The following is a 25,680-nucleotide window of genomic DNA, read 5'->3' as shown; positions in this document are numbered from 1 at the left end:
TATAACAAAAGTTGTTTTATTTATATATAGTTTGATTAAAAATTAATTGAATATATTGGGTAAAGATGAGCCCAGGTTTGCGAGTTCCATCCATATGAACGCCAGCTGCTCAAACTGCCACACACGAGCAATACAAAAATTAATTTTGATAAAAGATGTTAAGATGTTTTATTTAAATATAGTTCATTTAAACTTTAATTTAATTTAAAATAATTCGCGTTCCATCCATGTGAACGCCAGCTGCTCAAACTGCGAAACACGAACAATATAAAAATTAATATAACAAAAGTTGTTTTATTTATATATAGTTTGTTTAAAAATTAATTGAATATATTGAATAAAGATGAGCCCAGGTTTGCGCGTTCCATCCATATGAACGCCATCAGCTCAAACTGCCACACACGAACAATGTAAAAATTAATTATCGCAAAATTTGTTTTATTTATATATAGTTTGTTTAAAAATTAATTGAATATTCTGGGTAAAGATTAGCCCAATCTCGCACGTTCCATCCATATGAACGCCATCAACTCAAACTGCGAAACACGAGCAATGCAAAAATTAATTATCACAAAAGTTGTTTCACTTAAATATAGATCATTTAAACCTTAATCGAAGTTAGAACTGATAAAAGTGCATCGATACACTCAACGAATCAATAGACATAAGAGCCTCATTGGCTGTGTCATCCCATTGGAGTAATTAAATATTCGGAGTATTTTCCGTAGACTATTGAACAACTTCATTATTAATTGCGAAAAACTTATTTCTTTTCTGTTAATTTTGCTGATGATAACATTTCTCTATTTTCTGGTGATTTCGCTGATAATTACATTGCTTGATTTTCTGGTAATTTCGCTGATAATAACAGTGCTCTATTTTCTGTTGATTTTGCTGATAATGACTGCTTTATTTTCTGGTAAATACGCTGATAACAACATTTCAGATGTGATCAACCGACATTCCCAAATGCCGTGTTGAAAAAAATGCATAAGATTATATATAACGCTGATGATATCATTTATACATAATAAAAGTGATTATTAAATTTAATTGAAGGCATTAATGATACATAATAATATTGTAAATTCCGATACGAAAAGAAAATATCAGCAAAATTTAATCGGAGATCAGGTATGAAATTATTGAGAATACACAAAATAATTCAACGCATTTTATAAACACTTAATATGCACCGCTTATTATAACGATGCATTTACCCTAAACTTCATTTCCTGTTTAACATTATAATTTCTACGTAACTTATTAATCGAGGATTTGAGTTTTGCTTGTCGGACTTTATTTTACAGCGAATTAATGATAACATTAGAGAATTTTTTCTATACATGGGTAGTGTCTTTTCTATGGGTGACATGATGCTGTCTGCTGCATCGATTGGAAATTTGTATAGAGTTTTAGGGTCACGGCGCTGGGGCGTTTAACGGCGCTGGGGCGTTTAACGGCGCTGGGGCGTTTATTCGTTTAGGTGGACAGTGTCGCTGCTGCGAATGAATATCTCCCAGGGTTTGGATTTTTTTTGCAAGCCTTGCATAGATATATAAATGAAAATTAACGTTTTATTGTGGCACAATTGTCAGTAATTTCATAAGCTGGCCTGCGAGAGTTGGCAATGGCTTTGAAGAAGAGTTTATCTAATCTGCCTTTCTCAAGATGGCGCTCGATATACTCGATCAAATGTGAGAGACCACAAAATACTTCTCATATTGTGCGTCTTATAACCATGAAATAAAATTAATATTTCATAAGATTTTCACGTAATTTATGCAGGAAAACATTTAATATCACCTTAATTAGTTTAGTCATAAAATGCTATAAATATTTTTATAGGTCACTGCAAGAATTTGGAGCATAGATCGCAGAAATATCTATCAATTTTGCAAAGTTTATTCGTTTGTAGCCCTTGTTGTAGCGCATGAAATGAGCACTCCAGAGGAACTCACTGCAGCGCAGGTTTCAACTCCGAATACCATTTATATTTTAGTGGCGTGACTAAGATGTTCATTGTTTTTCTTTTATTTGCAGTTTTTAAGCGTTCCATGGTATTGGGCTCGGATCACAGTAGATCTACCTCCTACAAAGCTAGGAAGAAATACAGGCAAAATTACACGCAAACGTTACAATTTATTTAATATTAAATTTAGAATTATATTTCAATTGTTAAAAATTAAATCGCAGAAGAAAAAGTTCCAAAATAGTTATTTAGAATTATATTTAAATTATTACAAATTAAATAGCAGAAGTTACAAATTAGTTTTACCTGAGTTGGTAATACGATGAGCGCCACACATATCATGATGACCATGAAGAGCTGGGAGGGCCAGATATCAGGGACATAGTCCCCGTAGCCCACCGTTGAAAAAGTGACTATGACATAGTAAACAGCTTGGAATAAGTTAAGGTCCCGATGACCAGCTCTCTGGAAGTGCTGGATGCCGCAGACACTGCAGAAGACGAGACGATTTCTGATCAAAATATTATTAACAATTCGGATAGTTTAGAAAAAATTTCGAGTGTCGAAAAAAATTAACGAAATTTTAAAAATAAATAATTGATTACGCAAATTTTCCTTTAAACTATATTAGCAAATGCATATTACAAAATGCAATGAACATGCACCTTAAACGTTCCCTTGTAATGGAACGTGCACTCCCACCGGTTTATTTGTTAGAGGTAATTCCCGCNACTGCATCATAAAAGAATAATTAGCCAGACAGCTGAATAATAATGCATCCTTTTTTATGATCGACTATTGATCATTTTACGGGAAGCTCGAAAATTATAATATTTTCGTACGTGAATATTTCATTTTTTTTTTAATTTTCACGTAAGCAGAATATCTTTTTTTGAACTCTCGATGTACTGAGATAAACAGTGCTGATTTAGAACCTCTGTCGTATTTGTTCCTTAGGAATTAATCAATCCCGTCAGATTTGTTAGAGGTAATTCCCGCCGGTTAATTTTCTAGAGATAATTCCCGGCGGTTTATTTGTTAGAGGTAATTCCCGCCGGTTTATTTGTTAGAGGTAATTCCCGCGGGTTTATTTGTTATAGGTAATTTCCGCCGGTTTATTTGTTAGAGGTAATTCCCGCCGGTTAATTTTCTAGAGATAATTCCCGGCGGTTTATTTGTTAGAGGTAATTCCCGCCGGTTTATTAGTTAGAAAAAATCCCGATTGTCGAAAATAAGTAATGGAATTTTGAAAATAAATAATTGGCTAGTTAAATTTTCATCTGAACTATATTAGTAAATGCATATTTCAAAATGTAATGGAACGTGCTCCGTAAATTGTGTTCTTCGTCTTCATACCGCATCATAAAAGAATAATTAGCCAGACAGCTGAATAATAATGCATCCTTTTTTATGATCGACTATTGATCCTTTTACGGGAAGCTCGAAAATTATAATATTTTCGTACGTGAATATTTCATTTTTTTTTTAATTTTCACGTAAGCAGAATATCTTTTTTTGAACTCTCGATGTACTGAGATAAACAGTGCTGATTTAGAACCTCTGTCGTATTTGTTCCTTAGGAATTAATCAATCCCGTCAGATTTGTTAGAGGTAATTCCCGCAGGTTTCCCTCGCGTCAACCGGGTAGAACTCATTACCATCGCGCTGAAGGTTCGAAAATTCTTTTCCCTTGACTCAAAAATTAATGCTTGATATGTGAGGAACTCTATCGAAGTGTTTCATCTTGCTTTTTAAATTGAAGAAACAGGTTTTAAGTAATGTAAACATCGGACAATTTATTCAAGATAAAAAGAAAATTATCTATGATCTTATGGTAACAGTCAGAAAAGTATATAAGAGGGGAGTTGCAACATATTGTTTTTATTTTGAATTCTGTTCAGGCAAGACTAGTAAGAAAATTCATAGTTACTATTAAGTATATAGAGACAGCGTATAAAATTCAGACAGAGTAAGACAATTTGTCGCATTTTTTCGCCTTCGAAGACCACTAATTAAATCAATGAAAATTGTTGAGGCAATTTCAAGTTTGTAAAGAATCGATTGAAAAGGATAACTCACGAAAGAGGTCAAAATCAACCTTATAAAATTAACTGTTATTGATGACAGTAATGAGGAAAACCAAAGTACAACTTTGTATTATTTTTCACTTACAGTATTATAATCAGTCCTAATCCAATAAGATCTGCGAGACGATTAAAACCTAGTTTACCTGATGTAAAATGCTCACGTGAGAATGCACGCGACGCGAGTTTCAACAAGGAACATTTTATTATGACAACCAGCAACGGTCGAAAAAAATATCGTTTTTGTAAACAAACAGTCACACAGTCTGGTTTTGATTTCAGCACGGTAATGTTAACAGTCTAAATTTAAAAGTAGAGTGGAAGATGTTCAAGAAAAAACCGGGGAGACAAAGAATTTTTTCGACGATTTATTCATCAAACAGTTTATAGGAACAGACACCGAGTTTATCCCTGACATTTTATCCATTAAAAGATTACATACATTATGAGAAATGTTTGGTAAGAAATGCCTATGTTACCCCAGGTCCGGGACTATGAAGTAAATATTGATGACGAAGATAGGAAAAATATTTTGAATAGGTGACGTCATACATAAGTTCAAAATTCAACACCACTTCAGGGTAAAATATTTTTGTTTGCAATTGTCAAGTTTTCGTGGAGTTTCAACTTGAAAACACACGTACGTTTTTGGCGGTCGAACCATGACAATAAATGAATTATCCAAATTTGGATGGAATAACTGTAATTAACAGATCCTAAATTGAATGCCGAATGTCACTGATATAAAATAAAAGAAACATGCATAAACATAAAATAAAACTTAGAATTGGAAAGGGTAAACTTTAAAGACTTATTGACATACTGGAGAAATAACCAATGACGCTCGTGGGTCAAATAAACCGCATGTGGGAGTTTGCGTATTTTCACCCATCATCGGTCTAATTAGCATACGAAATAAATTCGCAATCTTCCGGAGCTTGATTGCTAACTTCACAACTTAACGGGATAACACCATAAAAAGCCTAAAGCACGAAAACTTTCTAGTAAAATCCAATTCCTCGTAGCGGAGAATTCAGTAATAAAATTTAAGAAAAGTTTCAGACCACTTAGAGTCTGAAATGCTCTTTGATAAAGAGCTGCACCTGGTCGAGAAACTTTTACTAAATGTAAATGTAGACTGAATTAATGAAGAGACAACCGTAACGAAAAATGGCATTTGCAGGCTATGAATAATATATAATATCGTTCTACTTGCGTTTGACTCTAATCGGAACCATGTGATTATTTTTGTACTACAGTTTTTAATTTTATTATAACGAGTATTATTATTATAACGAGTATTATTATTATAACGAGTATTATTATTATAACGAATATTAAATTAAATTTTTTCAAATGCAGAGGGTATATTACTAAGGAGACAGAGAGAATTCAGGTAGAAAATAATACTGACCCGAATTGAACTCGAACAAAAAACTGCCCAAAAAATGTTTCCAGACTCACTTGGAAAAACTCCATTGAAAAGAGTTTTGAGTTAGAGATAGAGAAAACACTCTATCTCTATTGAAAAGAGAAATAGCTGACAAATAAATTCATGCAATCCCGTCTTAGAATGTAGAACGGAATTGGGATAAATAATTTTGAGTGACAATTTTTGAAGAAATATTGGTGTATTTTGAAGAAAGAATGGTGTATTTTGAAGAAATATTGGTGTAAGAACTGAAAAGACTTGCCTGGTAAATAGGATAAATAAATTTAAGTGAAAATTTTGAACAAATAATGGTGTATTTTGAAGAAATATTGGTGTAAGAACTGAGAAGACTTGCCTGGTAATTTTGAACAAATAATGGTGTATTTTGAAGAAATAATGGTGTAATAACTGAGATGACTTGCCTGGTAAAGACTAGGCACATGAAGGTGGCACTGAGTATCATGAGCTGCTGGCTCAGCGCAGACTGTGACCGCTGCATGGCCCGATGCAGGTCATTCTGAACAAAGAATTTAAATGAAAATATTTCATTTACTATATACGAAACATGAAAGGTTAGTGCAGGAATAATTTGAATATCTTGCATCGCTTCGTTAAATTCGAAATTATACAAATAGTAAAACCCTCATTAAGAAGTCTACATAATAATTCAACAATGAAAGTATTTCATTTACAATATTAGAAACATGAAAGGTTAGTACGGGAATAATTTGAATATCTTGCATCGCTTCGTAAAATTCGAAATTATACAAATAGTAAAACGCTCATTAAGAAGTCGACATAATAATTCAACAATGAAAATATTTCATTTACAATATTAGAAACATGAAAGGTTAGTGCGGGAATAGTTTGAATATCTTGCATCGCTTCGTAAAATTCGAAATTATAAAAGAAGTAAAACCCTCATTGAAGTCTAAATAGCAATTCAAATTAAAGTTATGGAATGATACGAGAGGTTGGATGTTTTGTTCCATACTTAAAAGTTGATAATTTTGCACAAATTCAAATGAAAAGTAGGTCAATGGCGAACAAAAGGTCAAGCCAGTAAAATAAATTACAAGATGGCAATCTTATTCGTAAGTGTGCCATTGAGGTCAGTTTGCGGGCGACTCGCGCTTTCAAGATTCGCGTCTCTGCTCCACAATTGTGATGAATGATCCACAAAATTCCGTAGACTTGGCCTTTAGCCAAAATAACTTTGCTCTTGCGGACTGTGCGGCCACAAGCCGGAACTCGATTTCTTTTTTTAGATATTTTTTTCTTTTTTTTGAGTTCAAATTTTAGTAAAAGTGGGACATTTTTCTGGGTCATGAGAGAAATGTGTTTCCGGAGTAAAAAGTCGATGGATTAAGTTAACGGAATTCATTTGTCCAGAAATTGAGTAATGATTGGGAAATTTTTATTGAAGTTTGTAGTTATTTATTTATTTATTATAGTATGAGAGGCTCTATAGATCATTAAATTGAATTAAGGATAGAATTTCTGAACCTTAATAAATAATTTTGGCAATTGCTAATACTTATTAATTAATAATTTATTATTAATTAATGTTAATGATATTAGCCTAAAAGTAATTTTGGGCCTGTCAGAAGTACCGTTAAACGTGAAGGAAATTTATTCACTAAGCGATATTCGGTCAACCCTTTATCTTTATTTGCATTCAATACCAATACATGGGAATTTTTTTACTCAAAAATACTCTGAATCGTGAACTTAAATTCTAATAAACCTGGGCAGTGGCATTTTTAACGCATAATTCAATTTATTATTGTGCATAAGATACCCAAAGAAGTTAATTCTATGTATTTTTCCTTGAGTAGTTCGCCCTCGCGAGTTATATATCATTGCATTCTTGAAAGTAATTACACTTTCATCATTTCATGGTGCGCGTTGAAATAAAAACAGCGAAGTTATAAACGCGTAGCTAGCAATCTACAAAGCGGGTGAGCCGATCGATGAGGACGGGGCAACCAATAACGCTGAATTTGCCGGACAATAACAAAGCTTGTCTACGGTACGCGAGATGTGAACAACCCACCAGCAGAGTGTTAGGGTCACCAAAGATCTTGAATTAATGCATCGTTAAAATTAATGATGTGTCTTGAGAATGGAATAGTTCAGTTAGTGAAATTTATTAATAAAATTTAAATGTTTTTGACGGAAATAGTGAATTTATAAATAACTGAGGAAAGGCGACTGAAAAAAAAGAAATCATCTATTAAGGATATATTGTGAAATGCTATTGAAAAAGTATGGAAGGAAGGGTCCAATGTTTTGTAAACTTATGTCAATAAGAGTGTACAAATTTACTGTGCCCATCTGGTGGACGTCGATCAAGTGGGTTACTTACAATTTAAAAATTAGAAACGATCGAATATGTTACTTGCTTATTTTAAAATTAGGATCGATGTGAAAGAAAAACGAGCATTCGGGAGAAAAATGGGCTATTTTGTCTATATAGTGACATACTAATTTACAACACGAGCACATATGTGATCACAGCATAAATTTACCGCCCTTTTATCGGGCAACTAGGGGCCATACTTTCAAAACTCGCTAAGTGAACGTAAGTACTTACGCTCTATTGTCTTGTCTATGATTGGTGGATTTTGCTTGAAAGGCCGTCAATGATTGGCTGATGAACTTACGATCTCTTAACTTTTTATGAAAGTATGGCCCCTGGTCAGGATGAAAACCACAAGGGGAAGAAGTGAATTGTTATTTGGACAAAGCGCCTCTCATTTTTTCGAGTGATAACTATTACAAAGATAAATTTGAAGAGACGTACACATGACGGCATGGATAACAGGTGAATAGAATTAAATAGGAAGAAATTACATGGAAGTATTAAATTTAGGAGAAAAGCAAGTATCATGAGGAATGCGATTGTGTCCACATGATATTTGGAATAACGCAAAATGGTTGAGAAAGAAAAATTATAATCAATATTTCTAACGTAGATGGCAGAACCAATTTCCAGGGATCCACTAAAATATAATGTGACATAAAGTAAATCTGTTAGAGGAGAGAAGTCTAACGTCAAATTAATTAACTTGAATTAAAATGATTTCACAAAAATTCTAATAATGATCTTCTCAATGTGCAATAAAATACGCTGATTATATTTACTTGACCAGCAAATTTTTAATGTGAAAATAGCATTTCAAAAACACCACGTCGATCATTTTATATGGACTAAACGATTAAAAAATAAATAGGCACTCTCATTCCGCATAATTTGTTTTGTTGGTTGCAGGCAGGCAACAAAACTTTCTAATTGCAACAGTTGTTGTTTTTAGAACTTTTGGCCTCTCCACACTGGGACCGATTGCAGAACAAAACTGCAAAAAAATATTATAAATAATTTCTAAAAGAAATTAAAATACTTCAGAGAACAGTTTTCTTTATTAAAAATTAGTTCTTGTCTAATCAATAATAAATTTCAAATGTAATTAATTACATATTGTTTAAACCTTAATTAATTCTGAAGCTAGTTATTTCCATGTAAGAACGCTGAATTCGAATTAAATTAGAGGTACAAAAAATTTTCTTTCGATTTGTGGAGTGCTTTCGTATCAACAATAACCTATGTAATAGTTGCATTCAAGTAAATATGTTATTTTATATAAATTATTAAATTACTTTTTTCAATTAAGATTTGTGTAAAGTTCTGGGAACCTACATAACTATTAACGCAGTTCAGTAATTTCATTTATAACAATAATTTTTCACTCAATCTTTCTGTGATTAGAACGTTGTACACTATGCGCAATTATCAGTTATAGAAATATCGATCACGGCTGCTCCCCGAATATTCGTTTTACCGAATCGAAAAATTTTAACAAGGCAACGCGTTTTCTCTATCCTGCCTGAGCGAACTCGGAAGCCTTTACATTCTTGAGCTCAGATGGCAGTTTCTTCCATGAGTTCCTTCCATCAGATGGCAGTTTCTTCCATCAGTTCTCATCTTCGCCATAAAAACAAGAGTCTTCGCCCTAATGGTGCAACCCGTGGAAATTTTTCGCGATGGTGACGAAGCACTTCCGTAACTTCAGACATAACGTGCGAAGTGTTCTCTTTGGGAGGTAAATACTTTGTTTGAATGTATCAAAGTTTAGTACGAACAGTGAAAGTTACGAGATTTGATCTGGCATGCAATTATTAATAAATGATCTAAGAGGGAATCTATGATTTATTTTTTGGTTTTGTTGATTCATCTTCGTCGATAAGTCTTATGGTCTGAATGTCTCGATGATTGTGCAAAAAAAGTTATTTTTTATGCATGAATTAATTAGTTACAAATTTCCCATGGATGAAAATTTTAGTTAATTTGTGTGTTGAACAAAGTCAAGGCCATACACCGGTTTCTAGAGTAGGTCATGGTTTCTACGATCCTGAGGCAATAAAAGAGACCATTTCCAGATCTCTAGAGAAGCCGACTTTCGTAAGAGATTTTGTAAGAGGTCAGGGCTCTTAGAACTATAGACAAGGTCAAACTCCTCAATTAAGTTCATGAAAAGTTTAAAGCTATTAGGTTCTCTATGGAGTAAGTCACAGAATCCTGAAACTTTTGAGGTTGTTAGAGCTTTTCGTTGAACCATAAAATAAGTCAGCAATTTTAGGTATTGGAAAAATATAACTAGATACTCACAAACATATTTTCGAGCGCATGTTTGGCCAACCAGCAGTTGAGGAAAGCCGGTAAGAATAAGTTCCGTAACGGCGGATAGCAGATCTGAAACAAAAGAATTTTTGTTAGTGAGAACAGGAACGGCAGCCAAGAAGGTTTCTGCAATAAAATTCAGTCACGCAACAACGTACACAGGAAAATAGCGGAAAGTGAAAATAGTGGAAAGTGATAGTAGGTGACGTCGCCGTAGGTATATTGGCCGCCCACTCGTGATGGAGAAAAGGGTTACAGTGAAATAATTTATTGCACGTAAGTCATATTCTTCTAAAATGACTAACGCCAGATGAGTTTTCTTCTTGGAACTTGTTGACGATATTTTTATTTTATTGGCATGCGTCACATCTGAAATATGTGATGCTTCTCCTCGTTTATATCGTACTCCTTGCAATCTTATCCATTCGAAATTTATTCCGTGTCTCTCAGAAACATTCCTAAAATTATATTTCTCATTAATAGGGTAATTAATTAATTCGTAGCAAATATACAGGAGTTAGACACAATAAGGGAAACACCTTATGAATACACGAAGTATTTTTAAAAAGATTAGGTCCACATTTTACGGAAGTTACAGCTTCAATTCTCCGAGGCATTGATTCAACCAAATTATGAATTATTTTCAAATGAATTTTAGCCTATTTTTACAACACTTCTCTTTAACTTCACTTCTTGTTGTTTGTCTGTCTGTCTGATACAAATCTTATAATTGAAATTAAACACACTTCTACTTATCCTATCGATCTGAAATTTTGCACACTTGCGTAAAGTTGGGGACAATGCATGAATCAATTGACAAAATAAGTAATTTTGAAATTAATAAATGTCCTTTTTCAATATTAAAAATCTGAAAAAAAAAAAATTTTGTCAGCCACTTATCTTATAATTGATATTTAACACACTTTTACCTCTCCAATCGACCTGAAATTTTGCACACTTGTGTGAAGTCGGAGGCAATGCATGAATTAATTGACAGAGTAAATAATTTTGAAAAAAATTTATATATTAAAAAATTGAAAAATTAATTTTTTTGTAATATTCGAAAATAAAACTAGAAATTCATTGTACATCTGTATTATTGGAGACACTGGATTCTTCATAAGTTTTGTCTTTAAAAAGTAATTTTTAAACGTATATTATCCAATTAAACCCGCTTACACCCTCTTTCAGTTAGACCCCAGTTTAATCCTCTTTCAGCCTGTTTTTAACCCTCTCTCAATGTACACTCGGTCAGAGATCGGAAAAAAGGTAAACGATGATTTGTCAGAGAAAATCACATTTTCCCCCAGCTCGAGGGACCGATTCTGAAGGTGTTTACCCTACTCTATACGCTGTAAAGCATTTGTATTTGAGAAAAGACTTTCGCTAATTGCAACTTTTCCATAGAATCTAGATTCGCAGCTCCTGACGACATTTTTTATGTGAAATAGGTTCTGTAGGTGTTTATTGAGGTCTGTTGTAATTTTTACGGACGTGATCTTCCGATTTTTCCAAACTATTTGATTTAGAGACCGACGGCATCTCTCAGACAACTACGACTTTCGGCCAGACCTGTGCTTTGCTGGGGACGTTTTTCCTTCTTTTCCAAAAGCAGCCATTACTTTCAAGACAGTACCTCTTGAAGCGTTAATCATTCGGGAAGCTTCTGTCACACTATGGTGCCTGCAATACGGGTACCAACAATTTGGCCTCTTTGAAATTAAGAGAGGTTTGTAATTTTTATGATGTTAGAGTCACAAAAATTTCCTAAAAATAGCTGAAAAAACATAATATATCATTTAGCAACAATAATAAACAATAAAACATTAAAATATGTCAAGTTTTTATTGTTTACAGCATTTCAAAAATTATGATCTCTAAAATGTTAGGTGTCGGCTCCGTGGACCTGCTCCGCTGCGTGGCTTATGTAATATGCTCCATTATTCTGTCTAACCCCTGCATGTTTAATAAGAGAAATCCAAATAGTTTGGCATTTAGTTTCATCCATAACCTCCACGACACTTTTTTCGGCAAAGACTAATCTACTTCATGAAAAGCTACGTCATTTACTTATTAACTTAGGAGGAAAATAGCGTAACTCATTAAACTTTAGCGTAACTCACTTTAGCGTAACTCACTTTTTGTGTAACTCACTTCAACTTAACGTCTTTATTCATCTTGATGGAATAAAAACATAAATGTTATTGCGATTTAGTTCATCAAAGTATGAAGAACTTGCGCTAATAATTATATAAGACCGCAATAATTAATTATGACAAGTTTCACGCTGTACAAAAATTATATTGGAAGAATTTTGAAATGAAAATCATAGAGTTCTCAAATGGAAATTTGTAAATCAAGAATTTATATACTTTATACCCTTCTACATTCATACGCAATTCGCTGAGCAATCAGAAATCGAATGAATAGTTTAAAAAAACATCAATAAAAATGCATGTATTCGAGCTTACAACAGTAAGGCAATAAATTCATCCGCTTAGCTAAGCATCGTTTGCTTACGATTGATTAGTGAACAAGCAACATTAGAGAGAGTACAACTCTTTGCGAACGAAGAATTCCATTGTAAAACAACACGAACTGTGGATTCGCGATACTCAACACTACAGTAAATAAAACATCAAAGACTTTTATTTCTCAATTCCAGAGTTGTTTCTGTTAAGAAATCCGCACACACTGAATGAACATAATCTCTTTGTTAAAAAATGAGTATAACGAGTGATTGAAAACTAATCTAAAAGTGTGAACGGCTAGGAATCTTCATGCATAATGAACATATATGCCGAAAAAATAATGAGAAACTATCTTTTCATCTCAGAGGCTTTGTTTACCCTTTATATCGTATTTTAATGAGCAGTCTAGGGATGACACAGGTGGGAAGACATTCAATCTAAAATAGCAGAACTGTATAAAGGTATCCAAGTTCCATCTCGATTTCATCAGCTTCTTCGGAGAAATTTAATATTTTTCAACTAATCTGGTGAAACGCAAGGTGTTCATATTTGGATCACTGACTTCCACAGGAGCAGCGAAAAGATAAAAAATGTAAAGACTCGAAAACTCGAAAACAAATGTAAAGACTTTACTCGAAAAATGTAAAGACTGTAAGCTCGAAAAAATTTGGAAATGGAAGCCAGATGAAACTAAACCAGATTTTTTGTTTACAATCTCCACATTGTTAGGGATTCGAATAAGTCTCATTTTTAAATCAGGAATTTTAAGTTTAGACAAAATAGTCTGATCGTTCACGTCTGCGCATCAGGAAGTTTAGGTTAGTTATTGTCTGGTGCAGAGTTGTGACGGAGGTTGGGGTCCTGTGTTATTAGTGTAGGCTAGTAATGAGTGACCGTTACGTGTATACGTATTAAAAATAGATTTAATTTGTTTAATGTTTTAATATGGATTCTTTTAATATTTCTTATCATTCTTATTAATCTGGCACTTACGTTTAACGTATTTTAATTTTTTTTACATTTTCAGGAAAGTTTAGAGCTTGAAACTTGGAACATTAAATGTTAACCATGCTGGAGCTTGACTTCCTCGTGAAACATTACTAAGGGTTGGATTTAAGGACGATCACGAGCCGTAAATGATCACGTTCATGCCTGGACTTAATTGGTTTTTGGGGGAAGCCTACATGCTAAATTTTCTCCTGAATTAATATGTATGATAAATGAATAGGTTAAATTGTCCAAATAGTGACATATTCTTACCCACAGCTCGAGCACTGCGTACGTAATACTAAAAAGGCGACTATAAATAAATAAATAAATAAACTGGTCTAATTAGGACTATAAATAAATAAATAAATAAATAAATAAATTAATTAATAAATAATAAACTTGAATAAAAAGGCCTGGCCAAATTGGGTCACGATGATGAACACAGTTGAGGGGAACAAGTGCATCGCTACTTGGACAGTCTCACCCATTTGTGTGTGTGTGTGTTTGTGTGTGTGTGTGTGTATGTTTGTGTGATGGTGATATCCCTAAATACAGGAAATATTTATGTCCGTATTGTGCAGAGTAGCGCGTACCGCCTCATTTTGTCATTAGGAAGAGAATTTGCTCGGCAAGGATAAAGCTTTTTATGGCAAAAAATCACATTCATGAACATTTTTCGCACTTTAGAAAAAATTAGAAGAACCTGTCAAGAATTTTTGAAGGCCTGGTCTCGGCTCAAAGCTTTGGAAGGAGCTCGGAGGAGCGAGGTTTTGTTTAAATATACACAGAGTAACAACGTATGAGTTTAATAAGTTTTTTTAGATGAAAATAAGCTGGACTTTGCTCGACATCAAAGCGTGCAAGCCAGAATGGATATGACGGCAAGTTTGCCGTAATAATTCAGCTGCTTTTGTGAAAAGGATCATCGTTAGGCTGACAGCAAAAGGATCATCGTTAGGCTGACATTAGGAATTCTCAGTTTCATTCCGCAAAAAGTTAAAAAAAAACATCTACAATGTCCTCATCTCGAGAAACTTTTAGGCGTAACATTTAAAATTCTGCCCTGCCAAACTTGCTGTCAAACAATGATCAAATTTGCCGAGGTACAATCTTTTTGATGATCATGAATATCTTGGATCAACATGTCGATGAGTTGAGTGTTGTTGAATAAACATGTTGAATAAACTTAAAACCCTGGTGTTCAGGTTGTTGAATTACTCACTGCATAAATACTTAGGATCAGATTAGGATAACTCATAGGTACCTATTGCATGTGAAAAACTTAATGCCAAAATTTATGAAGGGAGCTTTAATGCAACAGAGAAGCCGATATACTTAGTACTGATATCAGTTTAAATGAACACACCGAGTAACCGAATGTTCGAATGTTCGGCCTATTGAATATCACTTTTTTTCATCCTTTGATTGTGCAGCTAGGAGATGAGGCCAATGCCTCGTGGATGACAAAATGTTATGAAATTGGTCGTGAGAATCTCATTTCTCGTAATACCGTCCGGCGGCTAATAATTCTTGCAGTTTTTTTAAACAGAAAAAACTGGAGAGAGCCGGACTAGTGCTCTGCGGCTCGGAAGGGTCAATATCGCTAGAAGACAAACTCGACAGCGGTTACAGCGCAGCGATATTCGCAATGTCCCTTCAGTATTTAGAAGCGATGATATAGAAATGTTTTATCCCGACGGCATTCGACAGATCCCTTAGGCATTCAAGAGCAACGATATAAAAGTGCTATATATCCATCCAAAACATAAATACAATAAATAGAAAAACATAAATAAATACAAAGACGTAGAATTCTTATATCGCACGGAGATTTATCAGCGAAACTATATAAAAACGTTTTACGATCTAAATTGTTTTAGAAATCCTGATTGGGTGAGGTACTTATATTTTGAGAGCAGCTAAAAAATTGGTGCTTATCATTACTAATTTATGTTGTTGATTTGGAAAAAGAATATTAAATGTTTGTCATTGATTCACCGCAAATAATTCATAATTTTCCTATAAGGCGGCACTGCACAGCCATATCTGATAAGATAAGAACCGCGCGCCAGATGCCCGGCCTGTCTCATCCATGTGCCTCAGGATGGACGCTGTATTTGTTCCACAGAAAGAACTCGTGGAAAATAGCGGAAAAACACGTTTGCTAATTAATATAATGTTCGAGAACTAATATAATGTTTACAAATTAATATGCTCTCTCATATATCCTGCTTTGCGCTTACCACTCCTAGACTTAATGAAGAGTAAATTCAGAAATAATTAAGCCTGTTGAAGCTGTTAATTAAATCTCCAGAACAAATAATTATTGGCTTCAAATATCCTTAATTTATGATGAGACTGCGATGCACGATCGGGAATCAAGACATAAGAATTAAGGTGGATACGGATACACAACTTAGCAATTTCAATAATAAAATTTTTAGCAACTTTGAGGAACGGGGTGATTTTTCGACATCTTTGAGGAACGGGGTGATTTCTCAACATTTCTGAGAAACTGGATGATTTCTCAACTTGTATGTGAAACGAAATGAATTCTAGGAATCTTTGAAAAATTGGGGTTATTCCGTAACAATAGTAGAAATGGGTGATTCTTCTAGCATTTTTGAGAAGCGTGGTAAATCTTTTGATCTATCGAGTTACTCCGGGGCAATTGGGATGCGAAACTTGATTGTAGGCAAATCTTAGAACATCGAATGTATATTATTGATGTCTTAATTTACGCGAGACTCACCGTAAGCACGAAAGGGATAGTGTTCACAATCTCCAGCATGAAGTAGAAAGACTTGAGGATCTGCCAGATATTTCCCTGCGCAACGAGCATTAATCACAATTATTCTCAAGAAGTATATAAAAAAGTAGGAATCTTAAATCAATCAATCAATAAATCTGTTTTCAGTGTTTACTGAACCGCGTATCTAGAGTAAATATTTTATCAGGGTATCTTCAAGGTTGGTAATTTTAAAAGTTGATTAGTTTGAGTACACTAAATATTTATTTTGGAATCGGTTTCTAACATCGAAAATCAAACCGATGCTCTCTTTTATTGCAAAGAGTATGTGATATTGGATTTAATCTTCCTGGGTTTTCTGTTATAGTATAATAAATTGTCAGTTCAACCTAATAGTTTTAGAAATAGGAATAACAGAGAAAATACTTTAAATATTTTATAAATTCTGATTATATTCTCAAGGCTTGTTCGAGCAAGGCATACATATACTCATTCGCCTTCTTACATCAATTTATAAGAAAACCCCCGGTATTTTAAATTTTTCTACCGGTTTTAATATTCCGATCGTAATTCTAATGATATCGGAGCATAATTAATTGATATATGATAAGTGATCAAGCAATTTGTTACAATTTGACAACAGCAATCAAGCCATCGGTGTTTATTGTTATACTCAGAAAAGTTAATTGGTTTTATTAACCAAATAGTGACACTCTTTCTGCGCGTGGTACTGGCAAGCCTTTTTTCTCAGCCAAGCTGGATTAGGATGACACACACAAAATTAAAAAGAACATAGTAAATTGGACAATGTCTAACCCATTTATTTGAGTATAATTGTTGCCAGACCAAGGGGCGCAATTGTGTTACCGTCTCTGAATTGGGAGATTGGGGATCTTTAGGATCTATTATTTAGGATCTTTTCTTTGGGATTTATTCTTTAGGGTATATTCTTTGAGATCTATTCTTTAGGATCTATTCTTTTGGATCTACTCTTTAGATCTATTCTTTGGGATCTATTCTTTAGGATCTTTTCTTTGGGATCTATTCTTTAGGATCTATTCTTTAGGATCTATTCTTTAGGATCTATTCTTTAGGATCTATTCTTTAGGATCGATTCTTTAGTATCTATTCTTTAGGGTATATTCTTTAGGATCTACTCTTTAGGATCTATTATTTGGGATCTATTCTTTAGGATCTATTCTTTAGGATCTATTCTTTGGGATCTATTCTTTAGGATCTATTCTTTAGGGTATATTCTTTAGGATATTTTCTTTAGGACCTATTCTTTAGGATCTATTCTTTAGGATCTACTCTTTGGGATCTATTCTTTAGGATCTATTATTTAGGATCTACTCTTTAGGATCTATTCTTTGGGATCTACTCTTTGGGATCTATTCTTTAGGATCTATTCTTCAGGATCTATTCTTTGGGATCTATTCTTTAGGATCTATTTTTTAGGATCTTTTCTTTAGGACCTATTCTTTAGGATCTATTCTTTAGGATCTACTCTTTGGGATCTATTCTTTAGGATCTATTCTTCAGGATCTATTCTTTGGGATCTATTCTTTAGGATCTATTTTTTAGGATCTATTCTTTGGGATCTATTCTTTAGGGTATATTCTTTAGGATATATTCTTTAGGATCTATTCTTTATGGTATATTCTTTGGGATCTATTCTTTAGGATCTATTCTTTAGGATCTACTCTTTAGGATCTTTTCTTTGGGATCCATTCTTTAGGATCTATTCTTTGGGATCTATTCTCTAGGATCTATTCTTTAGGATCTATTCTTTGGGATCTATTATTTGAGATCTATTCTTTAGGATCTATTCTTCATGTTCTTTAAAATTTTAAAGCCCTAAGATAACGCAGCAATCGAGGCTATGTCTCAGAATGAAAGATAATTAATTTTCAAATAAATTAAAACAAAAATTTCATGAAAATGTCACCACATTAATTTCCACAAATCACCTAATGCCATAAATACGCATAGCGTATTCATGCAAACTTCACGCCCACAAAACCAGAATTATAATAATTCAAGGAAACACTAATTATTTATTATTACTTGTTTTAATTTATAAATTATTAATTAAAAGAATTAAGAGCTAATAACTCACCTTATAATTTAGATAAGCTAGAAGTAAGGCCTCTGATAACGATACAATAGACACAGCTACTTGCAGCACCCATAAAGGCAAGGGTCTGTTCACCCAGATGATGGCCTTCCAGTTGATGATGGGATACTCCATGAACTGCTCGTCTGTTTTGTTCTGTGACGCCTTGAAGATGGCGTTATCGGCGCTACCGCACCCGTAACTGACAATAAAGACATTTTATTAGTATATTGGCCTCTTCACCCAGTGACACCTGTAAACCAACGATTAATTTTAAAATTTTATATGAAATTCAAATATATATTGTATATTGTTAAAAAATAAAAATAATATATATTATTTTTATTAGTATATTGATAAAGTTAGAAAATATCTACGGATCTGTGTTGAATAATAATTAAAACATAATCTCCAATTCGTACATTGACAAGCGTAGTTTTATTATAATGATATCAGTGACAATTATTATAAACGTCATTTCATTACGCAACAGTAAGGACATCCGAATTTTTTATATTGATAAGAAATTATAATAAAAAACTTATCAGGTAATCTGAATTCGGGTATATAATATTATCAATCTTTGCACAGAATTAGTCATAATGAATAAACTTTCGACAATTGAATATCGATGCGAATATTGAATATTGACATCATGAGTTGATCACTCTATAAAAAATATAACCATAGCAATTTCATGCATGGCATGATAAATTTATCAACAAATACGGTATATTGAAGTAACTGTTAATCATTGAATTCTTATGAGAAGGGCTATGAATTAAAATATCTTGAATCGTTGCATTCATAATTAATTTTCATTTGCAACTTGTCAGAAAGTTTTCAAGTCGGCAACCCTAAAGTTTACAAGTAATTTAGCTTCGATTCATTGCGGGTGAGATTTAAAATCTCAAAAAGTTACTGGCAATAAAAGTTACTCAATCAAGTCCGCGCAGAGTTTTCGACTGAAAGTCGGGAAATATTCTGTATTTGTCAGATGGGGAAAAACTTTCGTTAGATCCAAACGAAGTTGTACATCATTTTTAGAAAACTGAATCAAATTTTATTCATTTTGATGTACCCAAAATTCATGGACTAAAATTTGCATTTATAATATGTGAAGTATTTCATCACTTAAATTTCGAGACGAATTTGAGAGAATCCACCTAAGAGCTAAAATTATTTCTTTAAAATTCTCTTGCAGTTTTTTCTTGCTTTTAACAAAACTCAAGATAAGTCGGTGCAGAAACAATGTTAATATAAATTTTTTGCATTTATATCTATTAATGATTCGATAATTATATTACACATCAAAAGAGAGACGTTAAGTTAAATTTTTCAAATTCAGTTCATGTACATCCGATTACGTTCCAAACATAATTAAAAAATATGCCAGATTTTGCATAGAAATCATATCAGAAACAAAGCTTGGCTGGCAAGAAGTAACTATTCAAACGTTCATGCCTAAAAAAAATTTAGACCACACCCGCAATAACCGACAGTCACGAATATCATTCAACACAAAACTTTCATAACTTCCTTCACTTCCTATAAATAGCAACCCAGTGATGGAAATAGCGCAGCAATGAATAAATTGTGACTGAGAATTAGTGGTTCGTTTGTTTTACGTAGCACAATGGCCGGACTTACGAAGGTACACAGAAGTATGAAGGTACACAGAGGTAAGAAGGTACCAGAAGTACGAAGGTAAACAGAAGTACGAAGTTACACAGAAATACGAAGGTAAACAGAAGTACGAAGTTACACAGAAATACGAAGGTAAACAGAAGTACGAAGTTACACAGAAATACGAAGGTACACAGAAGTACGACGGTACACAAGTACGAAGGTTCACAGAAGAATGAAGGCACACAGAAGTACGAAGGTACACAGATGCACGAAGGCACACAGATGCACGAAGGTACACAGAAGTACGACGGTACACAAGTACGAAGGTTCACAGAAGAATGAAGGTACACAGAAGTACGAAGGTACACAGAAGCACGAAGGTGAAGGCACACAGAAGTACGAAGGCACACAGAAGTACTAAGGAACACAAGCTCGCTATCTTCAATACACAGGAAGAGTTGACCTATCGAAAGAAGTCTCATCAAGTCAGGTAGTTCGAAGAGTTCATGCATATATGACTTGGAACATATTAAGGTCAAAGTATTTTATTGACTTAAATTGATTGGCATTCGTAACTTGACTAGAAGACCGCAGACAGTGAAGGATTTATGCTCGATGGTCGGTCATGCACTGAGTGTGATTATTGACTGCATGAGTAGCAGGATATAAATGAACAAATTCTGTGGCGGACATTAATCAACTAATGTATAGCAAATAGTCCTGGTTTAGCTTTCTTTGTTTGAAGGGGATAATTATTAATTATTTAAGGGGATAATTATTATTATCCCCTTAATTATTATCCCCTTAATTATTATATAATCCCCTTAATTATTATTATCCCCTTATTATCCCCAAAAATAATCCCCCTTAATTATTATTATTAAGGGGATTATTTTTGTTCTGTGGGATAATTATTTTTAAAATTGGGCAATGTTCAAGTAAATGAAAATTCTCTTAATAATTATCAATTAAAAAGACAGAACATTTTCATGGTCGCATACATTTCAGGAAAATTTACATTTTTAGTAGAATCATTCTCAGCACGTCATCATTTTAATAACTTATCACCTATTCAATCTCAAGACGAAAATGTTAGAGAATTCATCTGACAACACAGAATTTTTTAATTCAAGTCAATTTCAATATGCGGAATCCTTCTTGAATACAACGAAGTATAAGATAATATGGGGAGAACAAGTAAAATTATATGCAAATTTCATATGAACTATTTCTTCCTTCAAAAATATAACAAATCTAATAAATCGAAGAAATCTAAATATGAAATTAGATCAATGTACAAAAGTTTATCCACGTAAGGAATTTAAAAGCAAAGAAAACGCCAAGAAAATTCACCATATCGATATTGAAATCGTTTCGGAGTCCAGCTCCATCATCAGTTCGACTAAACTAAAATGAATAAAATCATTTCGGAGAATGATTAAATAAATGAATGCATATGAATTTCGGAGAAAGAATGAAAAATGAATAAAATCTAACGTTTCGGAGCTGGACTCCGAAACGTTTTCAATATCGATATGGTGAATTTTCTTGGCGTTTTCTTTGCTTTTAAATTCCTTGTGAACTTGCGATATAAGCAGACTGATAATATAAGTATTTATCCACGTAGATATACACTTCAGTTGCATGAATTATTTAAAAAAAATCGTTGAACTTTGTGTTAGCAAACAAATTAGTAAATCAATAAGAAAACAGTCAATTTAGATTTATAGATTTTACTTTGTAATCACCGAAAAACTTGAAAAGCAACTCGTAAAGAAAGTATTTATAAGTTAAAGTAGAAATGGTTATGATAAATAAGTAGGAAAAATGTTGAGTAGTAGAGTACGAGGTGCGGCGTAGCTTGATCGAAAGCAAGTATTTATAAGTTAAAGTAGAAATGGTTATGATAAATGAGTAGAAAAAAATGTTGAGTAGTAGAGTACGAGGTGCGGCGTAGCTCGATCGATTACGTCAATAAAGCAGCAAACATTGCGAGATCAGCTAAAAAAATGCGAGGCAGAGAACTAGAGTAAGAAAAAGGGCCAGCAGGGTAGAAATAAGCAAGAACCCTTAAGAGGAATAGCCAAGAAAGAAACTAAGAAAAGTCAGAAGGTAAAAGAGAAACAGAAACGACCCCCGTACAAAACAGAAGGTAAAAGATAAATGATGTGAGAGTCGGAGTGCCAGTGAGCAAAGAAATGATCAGCGAGCAAAACAATTCGCCCCCATAGCGCCCTCTGACTGAAGAATGATGAGCAGTAGAAACAATGAGACGAGGCACAATATGAAAGAGAAATAATATGCATAAAAAACAATGAAAAAGAGTGACAGATGGAAGAGAAATTACTAACGAGGAAAACGATGATTGGGTGACATAGCTTAAAAATAACACGTAATAATTAATTTCATTGAAAACTTCAAATTATCTAAATATGAAATGTTTTTCTACATCGACACTGCTAGCTATTTACCATTCACTTAAAATTCGATAGTATTCAAAAATTAAAGTTAGCGCATATTTGTAAATTTTTCAAAATTGAATTTTTACAGGCAAAATAACCCAAAATGCAATAGTAAATCACTTAAATCCTCACTGCATCATTCAAGTAAATTAAAGCACAAATTCATACTGAACTAAACAGAGCATAAAAAGAGTGATTAGTTCACCAACAAAATAACCGCAGAACCTCATTAACATAAAATGTAAGACCTCACCAACCGAAAAACGTAAAACCTCACTACCAAAAAAACGTATAACCACATCAACAGGATAAACGTATAACCACATCAACAGGATAAACGTATAACCACATCAACAGGATAAACGTATAACCACATCAACAGGATAAATGTATAACCACATCAACAGGATAAATGTATAACCATATAAACAGGATTAACGTATAACCTCATATAATCCGATTTTATTATCTTTATCTCGTACATTCAGCCAAAACACAGCTTAGTATAGCTAACGATTTAAGGAAAATAATGCTCTTTTTGAGTTAAATAACATTGGATTTTTTTCTGATTTTAATATTTTTAACGCGTAAATTATGCCAAAAAACACACCTTAGTACAGCTGAAACTGCAAAGAACATTCATTTTGAGTAAATTGTCACGCACAAAAAGATTATCACGCACACTACACAAAAACGATCGAATTGATGATTTTTTTATTTTTGATTTTAATATTTAATGCAAGTAACCTCGTAATACAGGTACCTCATGCCCTCATAAAATATGTATAACTTCAACAGTAACAAATAATTATGACCTCGCCAACAGAAAAAAGCGACCTCACAAAGAAAAAATATAACTCAGTACTCACTGCAGTGAGTGACAGAGAGCGCATTTTCTCGTCGACGAAAACGTGAAGTCACGGACGGACAGGCAGACGGGCAAACGGACGGACGGACGGACGGACAGACGGACGGACGAACATATCGAGCACAATAGTGCATTTTTTTCATAAATGAGAAAATGCGCTAAAAACTCACCAATTAGCACTGATGGGATCATCATCCAGTATCACACGGATGATGTACAGGACGCACGTCAGCAACTTGATCAGCAAATTGAAGATGCGGATGCGAAGACCTGTAAATAAAAATATTAAATATAAAAAATTCAGTGATAAATTCACTCTCATGTACATAATTATTACAATCGAGGTATTCTTCACTGAACGTGTGACTGCTGTAGGTGTATGGGAGCGATCATGGTTATCATATGAAGTTAAATTGATCATTACGGTAACGCCAATCTAATCATGGAAAGGGAGTAAGTAGGTGAATTAATCATGAAAATCTTCTGTACTAGGCATATTTAAATATCTGTAGACAGTTTGTGTCCTCATTTTAAATTGGCATTCCATATGTTAATGGCATGCAAATTAAAATTTACGCTTTAAATCTTCTTTACGAAAAAAATTAAATATCAGAATCCTGTGAAGCTTTTACGCAAAAAGCTTTTACGCGTAAAGCTTTTACGCTTTTACAAAAAAAAAACAATCAAAAGATACAACACGAAGCAAATATTTGTGCAACTTCTCATAATAATTAACTTGCGAAGAAAAATGCAATAGAATGACAAAGTTTAACTCGGCAACTTTTATTATTGAAAAATTGGTATTACGCTAAAAATACAACCGTGGAAATACGACAATTAAAATAGGATCATGGAAATATAACCACGAAAAGACCACCATAAAAATAGCACTATGAAGATACGACCACGAACGAAAATAAGACCGTTGCAATACTACCATAGAAATCCCACTAAGGAAAGAACACCATCGAAATATCTCAATGGAAATGTCATAATAACGTTTTCGCTATTTCCAAACTATCCAAAAAGTTCAGAAAGAAATTAACATGGATAGTTAAAAATAAAAATGATTTATCACTTGAAAACTCTTAACAGGTCCATAAAAAAGATGAATAAAATGTAGAGTCGAGTAGAGTCAGTGATTAAAAACAATGCTAGAAACATCATAAAATTGTCGATAGAATTCAATTTTTTCCCTATTCAGATGGATTCTGAATGCTCATGCATGTTACAAGCCCATCCGGACCAATTTTATTTATGATTTTATTTATTTGTTACGTAAAAATTTCTCTTAAACTTGAAGTTTCCAAGTTATAAGCAACTTGAAAAAGCAACTCAAATTAGTTTTGATTATTTAATCTTAGTCGTTTCTTACGCTCATATTGAAAATAGATCATTTAAAAAAAGATTTCTTTACATCCGAGTCATTTGGCCTGTCCATCGTAAGTTAAATGTAAATACCTAGCTGCAAAATAATAACAATTTAAATTTAATTATCTGCTTGGAAAACCAGTGGTTGAGGGATAAAAAAAAATTAGAAACAATGTTTTGCAAACGACAAAACTTATAACTAAAGGTATTTTATCTAATATATTAACCAACACATTTCCAACAAGAAATGGAGCAATAATGAAACTTCAGATCATACACATCGATTTCTGGTGTCACAAACAGTTAAAACATCATGATAAACACAACACAACAATGATCTACATTCAAATACATATAATTTTTATAAATTCGTAAATTTTTACTCTTCATTTGGATATGAAAGCATTAGGAATGACATGAGCTGCAGTGCATCTAAATTTCTAAATGCGCAACGTAGTGGCATTTGCAGGTAGCGAAATAAAAATAAAAAAAAACACTTACAAAAATAAGTTTTTGATGAAGATGAAGTTTGCAACATATTTTTTAGTTTATCGGTATTTCATTATTACCAGATGAGAGCAAGATGCTTCATTGGAAATTCGAACTTTATAATCAATGGCTCAAGCTTAATCATGTTATTCCTGAAGAAAAAACAAGGTTGTTAAACCTGTGTGCATATTTTTTTAATCAAAAGCTGAACTCAAAATTTGAGCCACACTATATAGGAACGCTTTGAATTTAATGAAAAAATTCTTTTGAAAAAAAAACGCATGACTAATAGGTCACGTTAAAATATACCATAAATATATAAAATAGAACTTAGTGATATTAACCCTAGGGGTGTAAATAGAAAAT

General features: G+C 33.2%; 1 protein-coding gene across 1 annotated transcript in view; it reads right to left on the bottom strand.

Moving 5' to 3' along the window:
• Nucleotides 1–25,680, bottom strand: part of LOC108678216 (potassium channel subfamily T member 2) — a gene marked incomplete at its 5' end in the record, with an annotated part of 82,820 nt that overhangs the window by 42,409 nt on the left and 14,731 nt on the right. Inside the window, 6 exons of the mRNA XM_047885201.1 lie at nt 2,279–2,462; nt 5,911–6,005; nt 10,158–10,241; nt 16,383–16,457; nt 18,499–18,697; nt 23,625–23,724. Of these exons, the coding sequence (XP_047741157.1) occupies nt 2,279–2,462; nt 5,911–6,005; nt 10,158–10,241; nt 16,383–16,457; nt 18,499–18,697; nt 23,625–23,724 (737 nt within the window). The remainder of the gene's footprint in view (nt 1–2,278; nt 2,463–5,910; nt 6,006–10,157; nt 10,242–16,382; nt 16,458–18,498; nt 18,698–23,624; nt 23,725–25,680) is intronic.

Source organism: Hyalella azteca, unplaced genomic scaffold (assembly GCF_000764305.2).
Source record: "Hyalella azteca isolate HAZT.00-mixed unplaced genomic scaffold, Hazt_2.0.2 contig17292, whole genome shotgun sequence".
NCBI lineage: Eukaryota > Metazoa > Arthropoda > Malacostraca > Amphipoda > Hyalellidae > Hyalella > Hyalella azteca.
This window is presented reverse-complemented; position numbering and strand designations above follow the sequence as displayed.